Source organism: Tiliqua scincoides, chromosome 5 (genome assembly GCF_035046505.1).
Source record: "Tiliqua scincoides isolate rTilSci1 chromosome 5, rTilSci1.hap2, whole genome shotgun sequence".
Taxonomy (NCBI): domain Eukaryota; kingdom Metazoa; phylum Chordata; class Lepidosauria; order Squamata; family Scincidae; genus Tiliqua; species Tiliqua scincoides.
In genome coordinates, this window is record NC_089825.1 from 40,552,274 (window position 1) to 40,576,817 (window position 24,544).

The window sequence follows — 24,544 nt, forward strand, 5'->3', positions numbered from 1 at the left end:
TAGCATTTGTAAAAAAAAATATAACACTTCAATACATAAAGACAGCCTCAGGAAATCTATACACATTGAGCAATGTTTTGGAAACAACAAATGTATGGAAATATAAATGTATGATGAAACAACATATTTAGAGGAAATAGTGATATAGCGAGGATGCAGCTAGACGTGAGAGCCGGACATATGTGATCAGATTTCTTGCTGGTTTTTTGTAAGATTAGTAACAACTTAAGGTTCCCTGCATCCAGTTCAGTTTCCCAGTAAAAACTCCCATGAAGTTGCTATTTGCCGTGCAGAAGAAAACGAATATGTAACAATAGTATCTTTGGAGCTACTTAGGGAGCAACTCTAGCTCACCGCCACCACCCAGAACTACAGTTTTGGTCTACATAGAATGTCTCCTATGACTATTAACCCCTTTCACTCAGAAATCTGCCCCATTTCTAGTTTTGCCTTAAGTATTCACAAAAAAGCAGCAAAAAGGGTTACTTTGCACATTTTAACAAGGCTTCCAAGGCTCCTACAGAAATCTGGATAAACTTATAGTAATAGTCTTATTTCTCTTAGACTGCAATCCTACACATACTTTCCTGATAACACAGTGGAACTTCTGAATAGGTATGCATAAGTGTTTATATGGTTAAATGTGCATAGGACTTTCATGTTTATTCAGACAGCTTTCTGAATGTTTACAATTCTATGAAAGGTATTGGTGACTAATGCATAAATATTATCCTGTTAACTGGAAAAACCCTGCTGCTAGAACAAGTTAGTCCAAAACTATAGGAAAAGCCAGATAGTGTTTGTTCCATTGGAAAAGGTTAGAGCAGGGGCTCCCAAATTTACCAGCGATACAACACCCTTCTCCTGTTGGTGCCAGAAGAGGAATCCTGAAGTAAGTGCTGATGACATGATGATTCATGATATGATGATGTTATTGGCACTTACTTCCGGGTTCCACAATCTCAGACAACCCTAAATTTGGTATAAAACAGGTAAGAGGGGGTGGAGCTCTCCAAAACAGTGAAACAATGCACAGACAATGGACCAGAGCCTATGCTCCATTGTCTGTTGTGTCATGATCTGCTGCCAAACGGCTCACAAGGGTTCTGGATATGGCTGTGTTTGTCCTGTCTTCAAATACCAGAGGGGAGCCTTCTTCCTTGTAGTCGGCTAGCTTCCATGTGCTTCCCTCTTTCCAGCCTGAAAGCAGAGCATCACCCTCTGATTCATCACCTTCTCTAGTTCCCCCTTTAAATGCATATACCCTTTAAATGCAAATGATATATACCACATCTTCTGAATTCTCACAAAACCCTGTCAGATTGAGTGGAGGCAGGTATGGAACTGCTGCTGTTCCTTCTGTTGTGGCAAGCCATGGGTTCCTTTCTTGGCCAATCCTGCTGTTGCTGCTGTTACTCCCTTGTGATGAGAATGCCAAGCCCCCTTATGACTAACTTCTTAACATCATGGTTAACTTCTTAACCATGATGTAACTCATGGTCCGCAACAGCACCCTACTGTAAGAAAACTGGGGCACATTCCTGCAATTATTAACATAGACCCCTACTCCCTTGCAATAAGATCGGCCAGACTAAACAGTGCAGTGCTGCTGAAGGGAGGGCAGAAGGTGTAAACCAACCAATATATTGTTAATTGTAATTACATTGTAAGCTGCTTCAGAAATTGCAATGGGAAAGCCCAGATATAAATACTAGAAATAAATACAGTCAAAATGACACTTAGGTAGTTTCAAAGTGCCTCCAGCAAGTCTCCCTAACTTGCAAAATTCCTTGTGCATCGCAACTACCCCATTTAGAAGCATTTTTTTTTTTCAAATCATGGCTACCAGTGCATGGTATGGGATGTGTATACGGGGTGGAGAAGGTATCAGTTTGTAAGACTTCCCCTTAATATAGCACTGAGACCTTAGCAACAAGTCCTATATTTTGCTGTTATTGTGCAGATGAGTTAAGGATTAGGCAGTAAGAGGAAAAAGAAAAAGACCCCTTTAATAAGTTTCTAAGCTGTGTCATCATATTAAAAATGTGTTAGCATCAATTTAGAAATACAAACAAAAGAACGAACTGGAAAAAGCCAATTTTTAAATGGTCTTATGAATTTCAATCCAAATGTGTTTTTGGAGCCAATCTCAAGGTATTTGAGCACTGGAATGAAGCATCTGAGGCAATGGAGTCTATCAAAAAACCAAGTATGAATAATTGTTTGCAAGATTTGGCTCTGAAAGAGTACCCACAGGTGTGCTGGATACTTTTGTATCCTGCAATACAGCAAACGCACAGAAATTCTTTATAGCCTTATCCTCGTACACATAGACTTTAAAGCTGGAATGTTCCCAGGTTTATAAAAATTTACCATGGAAAAGTGGGCTGACTTTAAAATACTGGAATGGTAAGCTATTGATTACCAGAATTTACTTAATGTACCTATTGTGCTTTTCAAAATGTGTTTCAGCTAATTAGGATAAATTGATATTTTTATCTACAAATGTCTCTCATTTACTTTTTACCTTCCCAAGTATAACCTACTCTTCACTTGCTTAATAAAGATTTCTCTTTAGGGCACATCTCTGCACAATACATTATATACCTACATAAAAATCAAAGTTTGCTCTAAATACCATGAGCTGGAGTGTCTAATCCTAGTTTATGAGCCTGTGATAAAAATCTGAATATTCATGTGAATATTCATACTTAAAGACTAATACATTTATATCATAGAAAAGAATTTTATTTTCTCAAGATGATTGTACTTTATATACTTTTTCTCTTATTTCAAAAGTCCAAAAAATATTTCAATAGGGAATACACAGTTTACCCAGTTCACCATATTTGACAGAAGGTGGAGCTCTATACTTATCTTGGCCGCTTCACTTTATGCAAAGCTATTTACAATTCTGTGGACCAAAAGAAGCATCAAAAGCCTAAGTACCATCCTCCCCAAAATGGCCTGAATGATTAATGCTACCATTGTAAAACAATGTGTTATCACCTAGCTCCTATAAGAAAAAAAATTTAAATTTGTATTTCAATTTGAAATATAATACACATTTTAAATACTGTGGTCATACATGTGCATTAAAGATAAAATGCAATGGATACTCACATGCATCTCTAATGTACAATAACATGGCTAAGAAAATGTAGTCAACTAAATCGAGAGTGATGCTGTCAGCAAACAGCGCATCCCAGACTACAAGAAGGTCCTGGAGGGGAAATTCTCGTCCAAATAGAAGTCTCACCCAACGCCTAAAAAAGAAATTCAACAGAAGACATCAAAAATTGCATCTAAAGGATCAGGAATCAACGGAATACACATCCAGGTATAATGTAAGAGGCATTAACTTATTAGATAATCTTTACTAAGTCATGTATTTTGAGGAAGTGCCACATTACACTTTAACCTAATTGCAGAAAGAAGGTATTTAAAAACTCCAGTTCTCTAATGCTGTAAAATAGATAGGCCTTCTAAGAAAAGTTTCACATTAATTTGTATATCCCTCTACCTCATTATAAGACATGAATCTATATAAAACACTGCAAAGACAAAGCTAGAAGTTCCACAAGTGATCTCAGACAACCATTACAAATTTCAGTAGAATGAATCCAACTTTTATAGTATATGACTTCCTTTAACTTTAATAGGACACGAACCCCTGCATTTAACTCCTCCGTTTCAATATGGCGTTAAACAAACCTAGTGCTTATAGAGGTTAGATTGCATATGTTCCTTTAAGGATTCAAGCACTAACTTCAGTTGGTTAATTTAAACTATTGTAGGTACAGGATGGAGGAGGTGACACTTTTGGCATTGACTTATTCTGGTATGGGCATGTTAAACATACCTAGAGATAATGGCATTTTGATGAAGGTTACAGCAAAGACACAATCATATGTATTTTTAAACATATAATCTCATTATTCTTTCAGCTTTCTATGAATATGTACTTACAACTTTGCAGAGGTGTTCCAACAGAAAAGGTGGGGGGAAAACACAAACAGAGCAAAGCTACTCTTGCACAATTAATTTTGACAACATTCTGTGCAAGGTGTTTTACCCAGTCGTGGAAAATCACCCCTCAGTGACTAGCCTACAGGAAACTATTATCTTCCCGTGTTACAAACACTGACTCTGCAGGAAGTCTAACACTTTACGTAGCAGTTGCTCCCACCCTTAAACCCACCTAACTTCCACGTTTCACAAACTGTTAGAAGCCAGAACACAGCAGTACTCAAAACGTTTGATTTCGCTCACGACTACCTACTGCGATTCAGTAGATAAATAAGACTAATACACTTTAAGGGGAAAAAAATACACCATAGCATAATGGGATTTGTTATTAGTCTTTTTATCAGAAATCTCCCTTTCTTCTTTACCACTTCATTATGCAGTGTTAATCGTTTATAGATGTAGGTTTATTCCACTCAGTGTTCAAAGTCAGTTCTTTCCTTCCCCACCTCCCCTGCTTTTAGATTCTCTCTAGGGAATATTAAGTCTTACTCCCTAGAGGTATTCTATTTCACAGATGCAGAGAGCTGAAGGACTGGACTGCTTTAGTAACCATTATGCTCCCATTAATGATCTGAACCTCTCAGTCTCAATGGGTGTACGCAATTCACACAATTGCAAATGGATATATACTAACTGCTATCTGTTCTTTTTCAGCAGCAGTCTCTTTGTAGCATTCATAAACCCAGGACCCTATTGTCTCTGAACTATGTTACCATATGGCTTGACTTCGGCAAGCCTTGCCTTCGTAAAAATAGGGATGTTTTAAGGAATTAAGTTCTAAGTTGGAGTGTTTTCTTACTAATTAACACACTTTTATTGCTCTTTCAAATATTTAGAGATAATCTAAGTTTCACTTAATGATACCATTGGACAAGAGAAGCCCCTTTCTTTTCAGATGGCTGTCTATAGTTTAATTATAGCCCTGTCCTCTTAATTTTGGCTTCGCATCTGCTACACCTGCAGACGGCAATACTCACAACAGTGTACCCTTTTATCGCGTTCAGTAACACAATAATTCGTATTTTACCACACCGACACAGCAATTGCGACCAACCAAAAATACAGAAGGGAATTTTTAAAACAGTAATAAACAATATAAAAGGTACGACAATCGCTTTGCTGAAATGTATAACCCTATGTTCTACAATTGATTTCTATGTAATTAAACTATAATCCCCAAACAATCCATAACTACTACTCACAGACACCAGTTTAATAATGACCTGCAACAGAATGAAACTAATGCTGTGGAAACTTCCAAATACAAGAGGGACTGAAAAAATACATTCTTTTATTTATTTTTTTACAGGTAATCATTTTTTGTAAGCATTCCTAGAAAATGTTTCTTCCTGAGTCACTGGAGAGTTGGATTCCAGTAAGCGTAGACAATACTGGACTACATGAGACATCGGTCTGTCTCATACAGAACTTTTAGTCTCCAAGTAGGTTTTTGGTTTTTTTTGCGGCAGGGGGGTAGGTGGTGGTGGTGGTGGTGGTGGTTGCAATCTTAGAGCTCCTGGATTTGTCTATTGGTGTAGAAATTTCTATCCAGTCTGCGCATAATGAAGATTTCATTAACAAATGACATTTTAACTGACTCAGAATGGTGAGACCAGCATGCAGGACACAACTCTATGAAAAGCACAAATGTTTACATGCAGTTTCCCAGAATTTAATGATCAAGTAATCTTTCAGGACACGTCATCTGCAGAAGCTATAAACTGATTTTGAGAATATCGACTAGGCATCCTTTTTTGGACTTCTGAAAATGTTGAGATTCTCCATGCTTACAGAACAGTGATGATGTCAAAATAGTCCATCTCCCATTGCTGGTGCACTCCTAGTTCTGCTACCCACATTTCCTGCAGAGAGCATTTCTCACTGCAGACAAATACTTTTCATGGGGAGAGGAGGAGGGTGGAATTTGCCAGGTATAATTCACAGCGTTCTGTAGGTGTGGATACTTTAAGCTTACAGAATGCCTAAAGAGGTCATTAATGCTATTTGTGTACATATTCCACCTGTAGTCTTCAAGAGTTTCAAGGAACAAACTGATGGTCCTGGATTTGATGGAACCAGTTCATACCATACCAAATAGGTTCATTTCTCCATACTGCTGATGCCAAACATCTTTAATTTTTAAGCTATAATAGCAATTTTAAGAAGGGGGTGGGATTGGTGGTGGAGTCCCAGTCTCATATTTCAGTTGTTTGTTTATTGGGGCTGCAACATGAAAAAGGTTAAAGACCACTGCTGTAGAGGATTTAAAGCAATTGTCCTCTCCTTTCTCACTGAAGAAGTTTATCTCCTGTCTAGTCCACCCTCAAAATGACATCTGTAAGGTCACTATCCCCTCTACAGTTGATGAACCTTTTTTGTCAACCATCTTGATTTCTCTCCCTGTCGTTCTCCCATCATGGGGCTTTTAAAAAAGTGCTGGCTGCCATTATTGTCAACATACACAATGGGAAGGGGACAAATATTCAGCAGAGAGGATCCCCACCAGAAGAGGGACAAATCCTACCTTTTCCCTTGCCCATTTCCAAAATGTCTTCTTAATAAGCTGACCCTGCCTGAGCCAAGATCTGGGAAGAGGACCTTGCTATGGGAACATAGCATTCTGCCAGCACTCTGCAGTCTCTGTTTCATCATTTCTGGACCGAGTGCACTCAAAGATGTGAGGAGAAAGCCCCCAAACTCTGGCTGTATTGAACATGTGGAGCCAACACAGCTCAGTCTGGAAGCAATGAAAGCAAGCAGCGTGACAGAGACAGGCAGGCTCCTATTACTTTTATTAATTAGGGTTATAAAGAAAACAAAAAAGCACTAGAGGTAGAAATGGGCAGGGAGGCTCCAGGAGCTGGAACGATAAGGGGTAACTTCCTCAGCATTGTGTGACAGAGACGCAATTTCCACTTTTCCCACTGAACAATGTGGGGATAGAAAATAGTATTGCTTTGTAAGTATTGCCATTTCACATTTCAAAAGTGAAATGAAAGCACAGCTTGGTGGCACACTGACATTTTTTGGAAACATTAACACTGGCAGGTAGGTAAGTTTAAACTTATTTTCCCATTCACAATGAAAATGGAGGGAAAGATCGGGAGGGGGGTAGGGGACCATGTCCTTCTGTCTCCAATATTTAAATTGTTCAGTTGTCCTTCATCTGATTTCTTTGAAATGTTAACCACTTGTACTCTTCACCAAAGAGATACTCCATGTCAGATTTAACAGTGATAGGAGAAATAATCTCAATTTGATAAGGAATAGGAAGTGACAATTTTAATACAGAATTGATTTGTTTTAATTATGCCCATCTCTCATTTTCTAGTATTCTGAGACACTATCCCACCGGTCACATTCAGACATGTCCATGAAGCATGAATCAAGACAGAACTAAAGCTAGACACAGGATTTTTTGAAGGAATTATTTCTGTTCAGTGCTGTGGGGAAAAATATGGCACTTCGGAACCGTGCCCCCAACATGTTTGGCACTTTTGTCACCAGATGATCCCACCACTGACAGAGGCCTCATAGGTCTATGAGCTATGTTCCTGGCCCTTTCCCCTAACTTTGCCTGCTTCAGTTCAACCATCCTGTCTTCTCTTCTACCAAGGTTTTCTGCTGCTATAGCAGTTGAGCAAGCATAAAGCATCACATCACTTCCTGCATTTGGGGAATGGTCCAAGGCAGTGAATAGAGCTGGAAGAAAGGGTGGGCATCATCCCATTATTCTTACCACCACACACAAACTTGATGGGCCTTTAAGTGAGTTTACACATGATTCTTGGGAGTCCTCAGAAGAAAAAAATTCTCTGCAAGCAGTTTATTTTTTAGTTCAAAACAGCTAATTTTAGTGAAGCCCTAATTTTAATTTCAAATATACCTTTATAAATGAACACTTGACCACCTTCATAGAAAACTAGATTGTAACTTTCATAGCTCAGACCAATTCATGATGAATTGAACTGGCAGAACATTTCAAAAGATATTATTCCACAAGTTCCCAATCAAGGAAAAGCTAACTTTTCAAAAAGCAGAAATAAGAAAGATTTATGCCATTGCAATATTTCATCTTAAGCCTATTGTAAACTCTAAAACTAAATTAAGCCGCCCTTCAAAGGCCATAGACAGCAGTCCATTTCAATCCATTAGTTTGGCTAAATGCCTTCATACATTCATGAAGACAGTCATTATCATCAATCTTCCAGTTATACCGACCAGTTGACTAATTGTTTATGCATGTACCCAGGAAACACTGGTGTTTGCTCATTGCAAGCTCAGGTCCAAAAAGAGCCCGGTAAACAATGAGTCCAGTTAGAAATGCACAAGACAATGATTTAGCTACTCAGCTATGCAAAAGTTGTAAATTGCTGCTTTATTTACATCCTTAGTTCAGAGGTAGAGTATAATTTTGCAGTTCTTGAGATGTCGTAGTACAAAACCTTCTTGATATGATGCATTTGGGATCTCTAAAAATAGATTCTGCGTAAAGATTTTTAAATTTCTCTAGCAAAAAATTAAAGAACTGAAAAACAACATTTTGTATTTGTAGCCACACGAACTCACCAACGGTGCTGCAGTTTGTCAAATTTAACTGTGGAATTTGGTGCACGTGCAACTGTTTCTATTTCAGTTGTAAAATGGCAAAGAATGATTGCACTACAAAGTACTTTTAATTCTGATTTGCATAAAAACAGGTTTTACAAACTAATTTGCAAGGAATAAGTATTTCTAACTTTTCTAACACATATTGTCTACAACAAGCCAAGATTGGAGCGGCATACTTAGGATTTAGCATCTTCAAGAAGAAAAGGAAAGTCCCCTTTAGTTACCTACATATTTCTATAGAAACCCTGATGGTAATAGGAGGCTCAAGATGATGAACAGCTAATTCATTAATTAACTACCGTATTTGCTAGAAAAGATGCACTAAATAATGCAGTACAGAAATTGCGGTACTTCCACATCCTGCTTGCAGTGTGTGGGTAGTAGCACAGAGGCAAGCAAAGCCTATGCTGCTTCTAATTATTCCAATTATCATGGCACACTATGAAAACTTGATTAATAACACTGAAGATATTGTTGTGGCAATTAGCCATATGGTTGTGGGACTTTATTCTGTCACGATTTAGCCATTAGCATCTACTTATGTTTGTCAGAACAGTGCATCCGTGACAAGTTGAAGTTCCGCTCACCTTGCCGATTCCCTTGTGAGCAACACTAGAGAACTGTTTATTCCTGGGAGCCCTTCACCAGAGTAAATTTTTCATGTGGCATCCGGTCTGACTGGGGACAAATGTCAAGTAGCTTATGCGACGACCCATCAAGCCAGACTCTTTCTGCAAAGGTACTTACTAAATTGCTTATCAAGGCAGACTTCTTTCAAAAAATGATTTGACCAGGAAAATTAGTGTCAAGTGACTCGCACTGAATGTTTCAAACGGTTAGTAATTCAAACAATATGCACCTTTCATTATTTAGACATGATGAAACGTCCCATTATGATTTTATACAACTGTGTGGCATGCATTATGGTACACGTGAAATGTATACCTACAAGCCCTGGGACTCTGGGCCACTGCCACGGCAATCTGTGACCAATACAATCTGGCAAGTGTGTTTTACCTGACATTTCTATGCAAGACAGCAGTGTAACAATGCATTTTCTCTCACTGTCTATATTCAAGAATGCATACTGGTACACCCATCAACTCTCTTTGGGGCAGCCATGCAGGCACTTACCCTACAATAACACTGAAAGATTCAGACAGATTGGCTACTGACCTACTAGAGCAGCGGTTCTCAAACATTTTAGCCCGGGACCCACATTTAGAATGATAATCTGTCAGGACACACCAGACGTGATATCATGGCCTGTAGTGACATCATCAAGTAGGAAAATTTTTTAACAATCCTAGGCTGCAGTCTTATCCACACTTACGCAGGAGTAAGCCCCACTGACTATCATTGTTAAAAGCATATACATTGTAGCCTATTAAATTACAGATCTCCCCAAATGCAGTCACATGCCATGTTGGCATCAAGTCTAATACACTAAAAATAAAATACTGAAATGAATGGGGGCTCACCTGAAATTGGGTTGTGACCCATATACTGGGTCCTGACCCACAGTGAGAAATAGTGTACTAGAGCCCCATGTGATCTGTGTACTGGCACACTGTCAGCTCAATCCTATCCTGGATGCTAGGGTGGGCAGGAAGGGGGAAGATCAGGAGCGATGGTACATGCCGGGTCCTATCCCATCTTTTCACAGTCTCCCTGCCCCTTTTCTTTCCTCAGACTTTTGTCAGCTGACACAGGTTCAAGGAGACCCATTATGGGGCTGGAGACTTACGGAGGGGTAAGGGGAAATTATTCCCCGAACCCTCCCCAGGCAGAATGCAGTGTGCTCCTTTTCGGTGCAGTTGTACCAACGGGGGGAAATTGGGTAGGATTGGGCTCCAACTTTAGAAGCATCATGTGAACAGGTTTTCAAAGTGGAGGAGAAAAAAGCAAGGCTGGAGAAGTGCAATAAAAAGTGGGAAGGTAGATACTGCCCCACCCAAAAGTCTGATTCAGAAATCTAATAAACCACAGTTTATCAAGCAGGAATGTGAGCCAAACCTTTTATTCCTTACCTCCCCTTTATTCCTTACCCCGAGTGCCACTGGAAATTCTGGTTTGTCTACCCATGACTCTGGCATGACACTGGTTTACAAATCAGGATGTGAAATCAAAGTGTGAAACACATTTCAAACTTGGTTTCACATTTTGGTTTGTAAGCCAGAGTTAAACCACAGTTTCTAATTTTCCATGAGACAAGGTTTAGTAAGCCAATATTTAAATGTCACGGCCCTACAAAAGACCTGAGGAGGAAGGGGAGTGGATTGACTTGGTTTGCATTTTTTACAGAACAAATCATAGTTTGTTTGACCAAGTGAACTGACACAATATGTAAGGAAGTGGGAGATCTCAATGAGACAACATGACCCCATTCTGTGGTTCAGCAATACACAGCTGCAGTATTGGTATGCAATAATATCTTAGTAAATTTTTTTCCTCCCAGACCTTTTAGGCCTGCTAACTGGACAGAGATGCATCTTCTAAAGTTGTGTCTCAGTTATTCTTAGCAAGGAGAGAACTATGGACCCTATTCATCTCAGCATATCATCTTCATAGTGATTCTTTGCTGGTATGTGTTTTTTAAGGTTTTTAAAGCCCCTTTGGGATATGGAATCTTCCTAATTTCTTCTGCTATGTAAATCGCTTTGTGAACTTTTTTTTGTTGTTGTTATGAAGAACAATTGTGCTGTTTTAACTGCTGTTTTATGGCCCAATCGTACCTGGGCCAGCAGCCAGTGAAATATGTATTCCACTGACAGCAAGTGCCAGTTGTAAAAACCACTCCAGCAGGGTGCAGAATAGTGCACTGCAAGAGCACCAGTGGGAAAGTTGGAGGCTTCCCAAGACCTGCCAGTGAAAAGCTGGCCACTTGCCAAAGATAAGATGGTGGGGAAGGAGGAACGGGGTGGGAGAGGAATGACAATGGGGCAAGGGGAGAGGTTCAGGTCTGTGAAAGAGACTGATTTGATGAGAGCAGCGGCCATTGAATCCTAGCCTCTTTCCTGGACCTGATCTCACAACGTGGGTCCACATGGACCTGTGCTAGCGAATTTGCTAGTGTAGGTCTGAATAAACCACTCATTGCAGCAGAGGCTTACCCCTGGATAACGAAATGAATGTTTGCTTACCTAGAGAAGACCTCCACAACTACCCCCCCCCCAGGATGCAGCAGCAGCATTTTGGCATCACTGCATCAGCAGGGGAAGGGGGACAGGATTGGGCTGTTACTGCTATAGCTAATTTTGTTGCACCTGACATTAAAACTGTTGAACTATTGATTTTATTTTTGAGTATATGCTCCTTTCCTAATGTTTCAGAAATAGGAAAGAAGCTTAATATATCTTAAACAAACAAGGTTGCATTATTTATACTCTATATACCCCTCAGAGCAATTCATTTTGAAAAAAATGGTTTATACATTTTGTTAATAAAATGATTATGGACCCATAATCACCGGAGTCTTATTGTCCGATATTTTGTAACTTCTAAATCAGAATTTCAGAACACTTACCTCAATTTCAGTCAAAGGATTGACTGCAAGTTCTTTTACAGTGCAATCTTAGGCATGTCTATTCAGAAGTCTCACTGATTTCAATGAAACTTAAGAACATAAGAGCCCTGCTGGATCAGGCCAAAGGCCCATCTAGTCCAGCTTCCTGTATCTCACAGTGGCCCACCAAATGCCAGAGGGAGCACACAAGACAACAGACAACCCAGATCCTGGTGCCCTTCCCTGCATCCAGCAATCAGAGGAAGCCTGTCTCTAAAACCAAGAGCTTGCACATACCTTCTATGACTTGTAACCTGCAATGAACATCTCCCACATAAGTAGAAACAGATTGAAGCCTTACAGCCCAGACCTATCACCCCTCCACCAATGCAGCAGTGATAAAATGATGACAAAATGCTGCATCCTACGGTGCGAAGGAAGTCCAGGAGGTCTCTTCTGGTTAAGGGAACAAAGGAGGTAAGCCTTCCGAGGCATTGAGGCTTTATGGCAATCAGTGTCAGCTCAGGAGGCGTGCCTCCATCATGTGGCACACATAGCATTGGGCTGTTAATTTTGTAAGTACAGATAGGTCTTTGTTATCCATGCGTTCGGTACCTGTAGATTTCTGTATCCATAGCTCTGTGAACCTGTGGGTTGGACCCACCAGGGTCTAATCCTCATCTCCAGATGATTACAGGGCCCCCAAAACCCATGGATTCCATTATCCACGGGTTTCCTTTTCCACAGGAAGTCCTGGAACAGAACCCTAGTGGATAATGAGGGTGGCCTTGTAAACATTAAAAAATATGTTCAAATATGATTAATAGATACCTGGAAACTAATCAATACTAGTCAGAGAATGAAAAGTTGGTAAAGATTGAAAAGTTGGCAGAAAGTGCTCCTCATGCTAGCCTGCCTTCTTACATACAGATACACAGCATACAGTTCCTGATAAAGCAGTAATAAATAAGATTCGAATTGACCATTTTGGAGTGATTACAATGCTTGCCCTCCAGCTTTTACTTCAGTCCGTACTGACATTGTTTCCTTGGTGCATATTTCAAAGGGCAAGAAGAAAATAATAATTCTGAAGAAAACCAAGAAAGTTGAACTTGCTATTTTAGGGCTATTCAACCTTCCTTTTGCAAGTACCACATCTGTGAGTGCCAACATCTCAGAGATGGCTGGTATACAGAGGTGTGCAACATGCCTCACAGTTGTCCTTGTAGCAGGGAAGAAGCTTTTCCAGTGCCTTCTGCTTCCTGATCTCTCCTCTGCTAAGCACCACACCGTGCTTGCCTGACTTGCACCTCTTTGAAGTGCCAGGTCACTGCACAATAACAAGCAAGAACCCCCCCCCTTCTTTGTAGGTGGTCCCATTTTGGTTTCAATCTCCTTAGGCATGGAGGTGGGAATATTAGAAATAGAATAATAGCTTATATTTATCGATACATCTTTGCTCTTCCATATGCAGAAGATAGATGTCTTTTCTTTTTATAACATATGTTAGCATGATGAGAAAGGTGAAATTAAATCCAAAGATGTGCTTTCACCAGAGCTTGTTGAATTTCTTGTGCAAGTGGCAGCATAAGAACTGCTACAGAACTTGGGTACTGTAGTGCTACACAAAGTCTTGTCCTAGCATTTGTGGAACTTTGCCAGCAACTATTCTCCTTCTGATTCTTAGATCTAAACCATTTTCTTAATATAGTATACATTACCAGTATCATGACTGAATATTTCATTCTTGGTTCTTTTGAGTTTAGGACACCTTTAGATAAAGTCTGGGAAAGGGGGAAAAGGGTAACATTTGTAACTCTGACTAAACTTTAATTTATAGTATCAAGGGCGCAATCCTAACCAACTTTCCAGGACTGACGTAGCTGTGCTAATGCGGCGTGCACTGCATTCTACAGTGGGGAGGCAGTCAAGGGGGCCTACTCAAGGTAAGGGCATGTTTGTTACCTTATTTTGGGGCTGCATCAAAGCTAGGCCAGTGCAGGAAAGTTGGTTAGGATTGCATCCTAAGGTGGTTTACAACATGGATAGTGTCTCTTGTAATGTAACTTTTAAGATGGCAATATTAGAACAGAGTGGGGGAAAGATTTATTTTCACTTTTTTGGAATTGAAATCATTTTACCTCGAGCAAGCCTATCACTAGGACAAAAGCAGTGAACTGTGCATGCTGAATAAGAAATAGGCTTCATACTGTGGGAAAGGTAGGATAACAATGTTTTAAAATATAATAAATAGTGCAATTCTATGCATGTCTACTCAGAAGCAGGACTCATTGCATTCTTCAGATCCTGATGAAACAGCTTTGCCTTTTCATGTTGAAATGTTACTACTACTACTATTAATTGTTCCTCAACTACATAGTTCTTAGGTAGTATAAAATAAAATTATAACAACATGAATGGTGGACCTTCATTGTTCACTTCTTCTGGAGCAACAAGAACAGAAGAGTACAGAGTATGTTGTGTTTTGGCACATGGTTAGCCATATAATAAATTGGAGATGCTGGATAGCCACCGATATAATTACAGCCCAAGCCAAACTAACTTTCCAGCACTGATGCAGCTGTGATAACAGGGTGCACACTACAGCTTGTGTGGGGGAGAGGGGGAGTCATGGAGGCCTCCTCAAGGTAGGGGAATGTTTGTTCCTTTATGTCCATCAGTGCGGGAACGTTGGTTAGGATTGGGCTGTTATTCTGAATTCTGACCCTAGCAGGCAGAAAAAGGGGACTCTGGAAGAGTCTCTTGGATAGATCTGTATCTGACAAGGTTTCTGATTAACAATTTTAACACAGTCCCTTTCCACATCACAAATTGCTTAAGTGGGCTGCACTGCAAGATGCTATTTTTAGACCTGGTGTTTGCATAATGCTGATTAGTTAATCATATTTAAACTATCAGGAACAGGCCACAGGAACATTTGTTTCCTGACTCTTTTCTCATTTGCAAATTTCCTCCACCTCAAAACTATTATGTTGGCCCTTGTGTAAAATCAAACATCATGATATCACTACAGTGCTTTTTGAGTGTGCAAAGTGCTTCACATGTATTATCTTGATGTAAACTCTATAACTACTCTAGAAGATAAGTATTATCCTCATATTGTAGTTGAGGAGCTGAGGCTGAGAAAAAGTGACTTGTCTAAGGCTACCTAGTGATTTCATGGCAGAGGAGAGATGAAAAGTAGGAATTCTCTGATTCATAGTTCAGTCTCTTACAGCCAAATCCTATACAGGACTGAGATGTACTATGGAATGGCTTGTGACAGCAGAAGAGACTTCTGCTGCTGCAAAATGGCTGCAGTGCTCCCTGGATGTTGCAGGACCTTACTGTGTCCTCTGGAGCAGGTAAGGCAGCAGTGGGGGCAGGAAGGGGGCAAATGGGCTAGGAAGGGGGAGGAATGGAGTAGGGAAGCTGCAGAAGGGGTTGGATATGGCAGCAATGGTGTGTGCCAAATCCTATGCCCTCTTTTGCAAGTCTCCCCATCCCTTTTCTTTCCTTGGACTTGTTCCAGCAGCTGGCACAGGTCCGAGGAGACCCATTGTGGAGCAGGGAGATTATGGAGGGATAAGGGGATTTAAATTTTCTTGTCCCTCCAAAGTTTTCTTCTACATACATGCACACACATATACACATCTGCTGAATACAGCACACTCCTATTTGGCATAGCTGAACCGGGTGGGGGGAAACGATTGGGCTCATAGCCTCTATACTACACTAGCCTTGTAGTATACTATGACACTATATTGCACTAACAATGCTTACAAAGATCTGAAACCAATTTCAAATGCTGGTTTAATATCTAGGTAAACAGGAACTGTCAGTCATAACCGATATCAGTCCTGAAGTAATAGGAGAAATGGGATTTGTATTTCAGGAAAAATAAAGTAGGAATGGTGCAATCTATTTACAATTGTTTTCCATGGATTCTTTCATACCCAGGTGATCAGTTGACAACATACTAGCTACTTGGCTAAGCGCACAATCCTAACCCCTTATGTAAGTGCTTTCCAGCACTGGCATAGCGGTGCCAATGGGACATGTGCTGCATCCTGCAGTTGGGTGTTACTCATGGAGGCCTCCTCAAAGTAAGGGAATGTTTGTTCCCTTACCTCAGAGCTGCATTGCCATAAGGGGTTAGGACTGCAGCCTAAGTTAAGTATTTCTTTGAGATGCTGGAAAATAGGTACATCCATTGTATTCCTACTGGTGGTGTCCAGCAGCTGTTCTATAATTAAATACTGAAAATGTTGCAACCTCTGAGATGGTCTTGGATGGCCCTCATTTGTGGTCCAGTGATAAAGTCCAAAGATGCTTCAGGTTGTTATTATTATTATTAACAGTATTTATATACCGCTATTCAACTAAAAGTTCACAAAGCGGTTTACAGAGAAAAATCAAATAACTAAATGGCTCCATGTCCCAAAAGGGCTCACAATCTAAAAAAATGCAAATGAATACCAGCAGCCACTAGAACAGACAGTGCTGGGGTGATGTGGGCCAGTTACTCTCCCCTTGCTTAAAAAAAAGGAGCACCCACTTGAAAAAGTGCCTCTTACCCAATTAGCAGGGGTCAAATCATGATTACCAATACGGCATAGGGTAATGTACAGTGTTCAGAACTGTATAAAACTCAGAGGAAACATTCTTTGTTGAAAGCCTGGGGATAGTTGCCTTTGTGGCATTATTGTTTGGTTGTTTGTTTTAAATTTTACCAAAAAAAAAAAAAAGACTGAATAAAAAAATGAAAGATAATTAATGCTATGTTTAGAAATACTAAAACAATATTAAAATCAATAATCAATTATAGTCAGGAAGATTTACCAAATAAAAATGTATTTACCTTCTTCTTAAACATGGGAAGTGTGGGAGCTGTATGGACTGTTTTTGGGAAGGGAACTCCAAAGCAGTGGGGCTACCACTGAAAGGTCCTATCTTTTATGCCCTGCAACCATGATCTAACCCAGAGTGGCCACATGCAGCCTGCAAGCCCTTTTTTGGTGGTCCTCGAAAAGCCCCGCGGCACCCAACACCACCTCCTGCTTCAGCAGTTTTTCAATATCTTGCTGTGTTGTTGTTCTGGCTTTACCTTTGGAGAAGAAGAGGCTGGAACAGTGCAGCAGGGAGATCAAAAAGCTCTGCTGCACCCACCCTCTCCTCTTCCTCCTCCTCTTCTTGATTCTCCTGCTGCTTCCTCCTGTGACTGTCCTCAGGAGATCAGAACCCAGAAGTAATGTGATGTCATCACAGCACTGCCAATTACTTCTGCATCTGCACACTTGGGGGGACCCCTGGGTCTTGCAGCCCCCTTGGAATTAAAAATTGGACCACCCTGCTCTAACCATAAGAGGTAGCTACTAGAACCAGATGACAGCAACTGTGTCTGCCAACTCCAAAGACTAGAGAATGTGATTTCATTTTGCACAGGTAGGAAGTAACCTTCCTATGACAAAGACAAGGGAAATGAGAAATGCATATTATTATTTGAAAAAATTACATGCTCACAGAGGCTTATAAAGTTCCACAATAAATGTACAATGAATAACAACAATAAGTAATATTAAACACACACGCGGGCGCATGCACACACAGTAGAGCCATTGGGGGGTAACTATTTGGTACCCCCATGGCATTACTGTGTGTAGAGCCAGACAAAACCACCAGAAACAGACATGTTTTGAGCCCTCACTGCAAAAACATGGGGAGGGGTTGTTCTTTATTCCCCTGGAAGGTTATTCCATAGTTGTGGCACCACTACAGAAAAGGTTTGCTTCCACATCACCATCCCTCTAACTTGGGGCAGAAGTGGCACTTGAAGGAGAGTGGGCCAGAATATATGGGGGAAGGCAGTCTGTCAAATAACCTGGAGTCAAACCCTGAAGGGCTTGAAAGGTCAATACAGCACCTTGATTTGGGACTGGAAACAAATAGGCAGCCACTGCAGTTGCTGGAGCAGCCGTTCAACGAAGTCAAACCGCCTAGCTCCAGTAACCATAGAACTGGCTAAAATGGAAATGCACAAATGCGTAAAATGAAATGGCTCTGAATAACATAACATAAATAACAAATAACTTTGTTGTGAAGACACACAAGATAGAGGGAAACAAGGCGGGCAGGAGGCAGGTGATGAAGGGACAGGGGTGGGTGGATGGGGTACAAAGGAGGGGTGTGGGATCAGCAGTTGGCCCCCAGTCTGTCTGTCTAGATTGGTTGGTTGGCAACCTTCAGTCTTGAAAGACTATGGCATAAGCCTACAGCACCCGGTATTCCCCGGCGGTCTCCCACCCAAGTACTAACCATGCCTGACTCTGCATCTAGATTGTGGCACAAAAAAGGCTGAAAACACTGTTGTAGAGCCACTGAGGCTTCTTCTTGCATTTCTTCTTGGCACCTGACTCTGAGGAAATGAACTGCTTCCTCTCCTTCCTATTAGGCTTATGAATTTCATGTTGACAAGGCTAAAGAGGACAGAAAGAAATAGCAAGCTAAGAAATACTCCATAATGAAAATAATTACTTTGTCCTTTCCAGAAATTTCTTAATGCCTTCAGCTGCAGAATGCTGATCCCTGGCATTTCCCGGGTTCTCTTGTGAGGTTCATTGTGACTTTATGAGTTAATCACGTCAGGAATAGTCATTTTAGCTCGCATGCCTTTAGGAGTAATTACACATTTAAATGATTAAACAAATCAGGAAAAAATATCTACTGCCTAACGAAAGCAGTTAGCGCTGAAATCCTTTTTTATATATTAGTATCACAAGTCGTTTGTAAATAACATGTTCATTTTAGAGATGTAAAGAGTTCTGTCATGCCCTATGAAATAAATTATATTTTATTGGTGCCCGGGTGTTTCATAATTTCTATTTATTTGCTGCAAGAGTGGAGAATTAAGATAGAGTAGTTTATTTCACCAAAAGACCGACAAATGGCTCATTAGATACTTATGGAACTGAAGCTAATTGTATGATTTTTTTTTTTTTGTATTAATTGTCACTGCCTGCTTAACGAACTAATGCTGGTCACAATTATCCGGCCCTCACCCTGCACTCTCATTCAGGTTAAAAGATTTTTGCATGTTAAAACAAAAGGGACAATATTTTTTGCTAACATAAACCAAAACATTACTGTTTGGGTTGGAAGAGCAAGTGGGAGGAGTAACGGAGGATTAATGGTTCCCATTGGAGATACCAATGACAGTCATATCCAAATTGCAGTCACCTCACATCATATAACAGCTTGAATCACAGATATTCCAAGATTCTCCTTCTTCCCCCCAACTACAAATTAAATATAATTTACATTACTTTGGTTTTTTTAATTTCATCTGAGACATAAGGTCAGAATTGATTGAAAATGACTACCTGCATATAATGATTTCCAGTTTTTTACAATCATGTGCTAATGCTCCTCAGTAATGGTCTATGGATGAAGAGACAGATGTACTACCAGTCATTCGGTGCACATTTGCATTAACAAATCATCATTTAATTGAAGCCCATCCAACAAGTTTATGCTACTTAAATAAAGTTCCTTTCAATAAAAGGTGCCACAATGACACATGGTTGCTAACTGCAATGAAACTGGGGGGTGGGGGTAAGGGTGTGTTAAAGATTTATTTTCAGATTGAAGATTTAGGGGCATATTAAAGATTTATTTATTAATTTGTACTTTGCTGAGAAATAAACCACCTGACATCCACCACAGTGTTCCAAGCTAGTTTCAGTCTGAAATGAGATCATTTACTCTTTGAAATAATTGTTTTGTAACACTACAATTTCATGCCTAACAGATTTTATTTTCCACACAAATATATAATAGAGCATAGTTTATATAAAAACTATACATGAATTGTGTGCTAATATTTTTAGGCAAGCTCTGATAACGAGACTTGTACCCTGCTGCTATCAACACAGACTAATTTTTTTTTTTCTTTTAGATGTCTCATTGCAAGCTACAAACATTAGCACCACAATTAGAAATCTAGTTAGCTTTTTGTAATTTTGATATCACTGCTTTTTAGCAAATAAAAGTCTGGGGAACAATTCAGATTGAAGGTCCAAGAAAATCTGATACAGAAAAGTACTAGCTCTCATTTCTTATTCAACAGTGTATTGTAGAATATAACTTTAGGTGTTTGTGAAACTAAGGCTGCAATCCTAACCTCATTTTTCTGGAAGCAGGTCCCATTGAACAAAATAGGACTTATTTCTGAGTAGGCCTGCTTAGGATTGTGCCCTTAGGGTTCAATCCTATGCAAAATTTCCTGAGAGTAAGCCCCACTGTAGAGAATGGGATTCACTTTTGAATAGACAAGCACAGGATTTTCCCCTCAGTTGCAGATCTGGCAAAGGTGAGTTTCTATATACAATGTACATTTTTGAAATTGTCAGAGTGTCACAAAGTGCTCATAAAATGTACTACTCAAAAAGAAAGCTAAATTATAAATTACTATTTAATTCGGTCTACATCAGTGGTTCCCAGCCTGGGGTACCTGTACCCCCAGGGTACTTGCCAGGACTTTTAGGAGTACTTGAAAAAAGAATTGACTAATGGCAGAAAAAGGCAGAACTGTATCAGAATGCCTTGCAGAGCTGGCAAGGGAGGAAGGAAGGCAGCTGGTTGGCTGTGAAAGCCCCAGAAACTGCTAGTTTCTGATCACCAATTTGTGTATTATCAGATATGGATCAGTAGCTGAAAACTTCTAAATTTGAAATAAGATCAACTATATTAATTACAAACATTTTGCTAATATGAAGGGTACAATTTATGGAAATGGGCTGCCAAGGGGTACACAAGTGAAAAAACATTGAGAACCACTGGTCTACATGATTGAAAATACCAACCAAGTTTCAAGAGTCAAGAGACTGGCTAGAATCCTGCATTCCTCTAGATCCGTGTTTCTCACACTGTGGGTTGAGACCCACTAGGTGAGTTGTGAGCCAATTTCAGGTGGGTCACCATTCATCTCAATATTTTATTTTTAATATATTAGACTTAATGCTACCAAGGTATGTGACTGCATTTGGGGAGATGTCACAGATCTGTACTTTTAACAGGCTACTAAGAAGATGCTTTTAACAATGACAGTAAATGGGACTTACTACTGGGTAAGTGTGGGTAGAATTGCAGCCTAGGATTGTTAAAAATTTTCCTGCTTGATGATGTCACTTCCAATCATGACATCACTTCTGGTGGGTCCTGACAGATTCTCAGTCTAAAAAAGTGGGTCCCGTTGCTAAAGGAGTGAGAACCACTGCTCTAGATTGCTTAATCTTCATTTATTTCAGTGGGATTATGCAGTCAAACTATGTAGAAGACTGCAGCATCACTGTGCTGAGAAAGGGTAGTAGTTAGCACTAATAGATTTATCTCCTAATAAGTGGGTGTTGCTTACATCTAAAGCAATAACTGCATCCTTTTTAACAACAAAAAAGCACACATTTTGATATTTAATATAAACAATAAAGAGAAAAATGAAATGATTAAAAAAATTTTTTTTTAATAAAATGAATCATGAAAAAGCAGTTTGTAAACTTTACTAATGTGATGAAGGGAAGCTTTTTCCCCCCCAGAGTACCCACCCTCCATTTAAAATGGAGTATTTTTTCCTGCTTGTTATTATCTTAGAATTCTCAAGTTTGATGTTTACTTGTTGATTCAAGGTAAAATGTCACCCTTCTACAGCAGTCTAGCTATACTTGAATTTCAAAATACATATGTTCACCCTGATGGATAAAAAGATAGCAACATGAAAATTTTTCTGGCTTTAGGCACTGTAAAAAAATGCAATACAATTACAACCACAAACACATAGAAAACACCCTACTGTGCCTTGTCTGTATGTTCTCCATGCTCTTATTTAATGCTAACTCAGAATAGTAATTACAGATCTTGTAAGTTGACTTCTGTTTTCCAGAACTATGAGTTGTACATAAAACATGCCTTTTCAACACAACAATTACCATTAATCAAAACACTGAGCGCTAATACCACTCAAGTCCAACCTACTGCTGTGCCTCGCAATATATCAAACTGTCTGTTGTCAAACACTCTATACAAACTCAAACAGCCTATCACTGCAAATAACAAAAAAGATGTTTGCTAAGTAATTTTTGTGGTTTTTTACTCAAACGGCAGTCTTGGTCACAAAGACTTGGTAGCCCGTTCTGACACTAGATTTAATATTAAGTGTATCACTTCCAGACATTCACTCTTTGCTTGTTGATGGAAAGACTAGCTGCTGTTGATTCATGAGAATACCTATGCATTTACTAGTTCGAACACAAATATTGATCATCTCTATCCATTTACGGTTTGGCTTTTGGAGTATAATTTGAGAAATTATCACTTCATGAAATATTGAAAGTCATGAAATGGGTCCCTATTATCAGATATGCCCATGAACAACATTATCAGTACCAGTACTTGGTATACTGGTACTAATAATGTATAGTTCTACCTGGCATACTTCTAAGACCTCATTTTGCTTACATGCCTTGCTTTCTCCCCACCCAGCAAATCATACTATTTTCCTTATATACAAATGCAGTCTCTGTACCTGACACTAGGAAAGCACTTTCTGCTTGACTTAAACAGGTCTTTTTTGCAAAGAGGAGTCAATAAGAAAACTCAAGTTTTGTATGAAGAGAAAAGCTACAAGTTAGGTCAGGCATTGCAGAATTTAGCAAACAAATCAGGCCTTAATTACCAAGCTACATTATGGATTTGTGAGCTTTGTAAGCCAAGCTCCCCCAAGTATAATTACATTTTTATTTATGTGTTTGCGACTGTTAACTTCATGTTGCCTCTGCTTGTTCACACACACACCTCACATGTACCAATGTGAAATTGTGTTCAGTGTTTATAGCTGCAGAGTGCACAATGTGAAATTTATATCCAGACTTAAACGGAAGATGTGTTAAAAAAATTAATAAACAGCACAAATATGTTTACAGGTAGCCTTTGCACACACCAAGACAGGAAATAAGACTGAAAAAAGAAGTAGCGTATGATAGTCAAAAGGGCAACACACATTAAATGGAAATACTTTTTCACTAGCTCAAACACAATTTATTGCGTGCTTACATTATGACGCCAGAAAAGCGTCAGGAACTGAGAAAGATGAGACTCTGCTGTGTACAGTATGCTCCTCCTGAAATCTGTTGTTAATGTACAAGTAACAGATGAGGGCTTGCAACCTTCAACAAAGCCTTGTTTTCCTTTTTTAAAAACCTTTCTTGTAAAAAAACAAACAAAACAAAACAAAACACCTTCATCTAAAAGTAACCTGTACCATTTGCATTTTTCATATTAACCCTTCTTGCACTCAGGCAGGTAACCTTCATATACCCAATACTTTTTTTTTTTAAAACCTTAATCTAAGTAACCGTAGGGGGATCTCTTCTCCCCTTGAAAAACTGCAAATAAAGATGTCAGCTATTGAGTATATTTGTGGTGTCTCCAGCAGCTGCTGTTAAATACCAGCTGGTCTAGCTGATTAAAATTACCTCCGAGTTGGTATTATAAAGATGCCTGGGCAGCATTGCTGTATTAATGGATTATTGAGTGAGCGATGAAAACCTTGGCCAGCTGATGCGTTTTATTACAGATAGGCTTTATGATGTGTAATCACTGTAATTTTTACAACTGGAGAAAATAGAAAGGGGGGGAGAAACAGGAAAACTCACAAAAACCAGTTTGACTAAATGTTTTTCTTTTCTTTTTTTTTGCTACTCTGCTATCTAGTGTCCCCTCCTTAAAAATAAAAAATCTGGAGATCTGAGAATTTAAGACACATGAATGAATTCAGTGAATATAAAATCCAATATATCATTCCTGATGTACACATAAAAGAGAGAGAGAGAGAGAGAGAGAGAGAGAGAGAGAGACCAGTCTAACTGTGTGTGGATTTCAGTCCTGCATTGCCAGAGTCCAACTGGCTGCTTCTCAGTCATGTGATAACTGGCTGTCCATGTATTATTCATGAGTTGGGAAACAGACACAAAAATAAATAAATAAAAATACACCCCTTACTCTTCCAAGTGGGCTGCATTTTTCAAGCCAAAATGTATGGCCTCTAATCTCCCCTTTCCCTTCACAACACTGCCCTGTGGTTGGTTTGTAGTGATAATTAAGCAGTGGGAAAGAAAGAAAACCTGTTGGCCTTTGCAATGTATGAGCATTGGGGTTTATCCGTGTAGTAAAACGTAACTTACGCCCGGCACAGTATATTTAGCCAGAAGCCTGTGAGCAAACTGGATGTATAAATGTCAGCTGTGTTTGAATACTTAAACTTGATCCAAAGGAGGTGTTCATGCATTCTGAGAGAGAATGGTTTCTTAATTACTGCAGTACATGTCACTCCAATAGGACAAGTTACTC

The 24,544-nt window shown here is 39.5% G+C and overlaps 1 protein-coding gene across 4 annotated transcripts in view; it reads right to left on the minus strand.

Moving 5' to 3' along the window:
• The window catches only part of TBC1D5 (TBC1 domain family member 5), a 354,766-nt gene that overhangs the window by 65,462 nt on the left and 264,760 nt on the right, over positions 1 to 24,544 (minus strand). For all 4 annotated transcript variants that reach the window (XM_066628542.1, XM_066628543.1, XM_066628540.1 and 1 more), the window contains one exon: positions 3,124 to 3,266. In XM_066628542.1, coding sequence (XP_066484639.1) covers positions 3,124 to 3,266 — 143 coding nt within the window. The remainder of the gene's footprint in view (positions 1 to 3,123; positions 3,267 to 24,544) is intronic.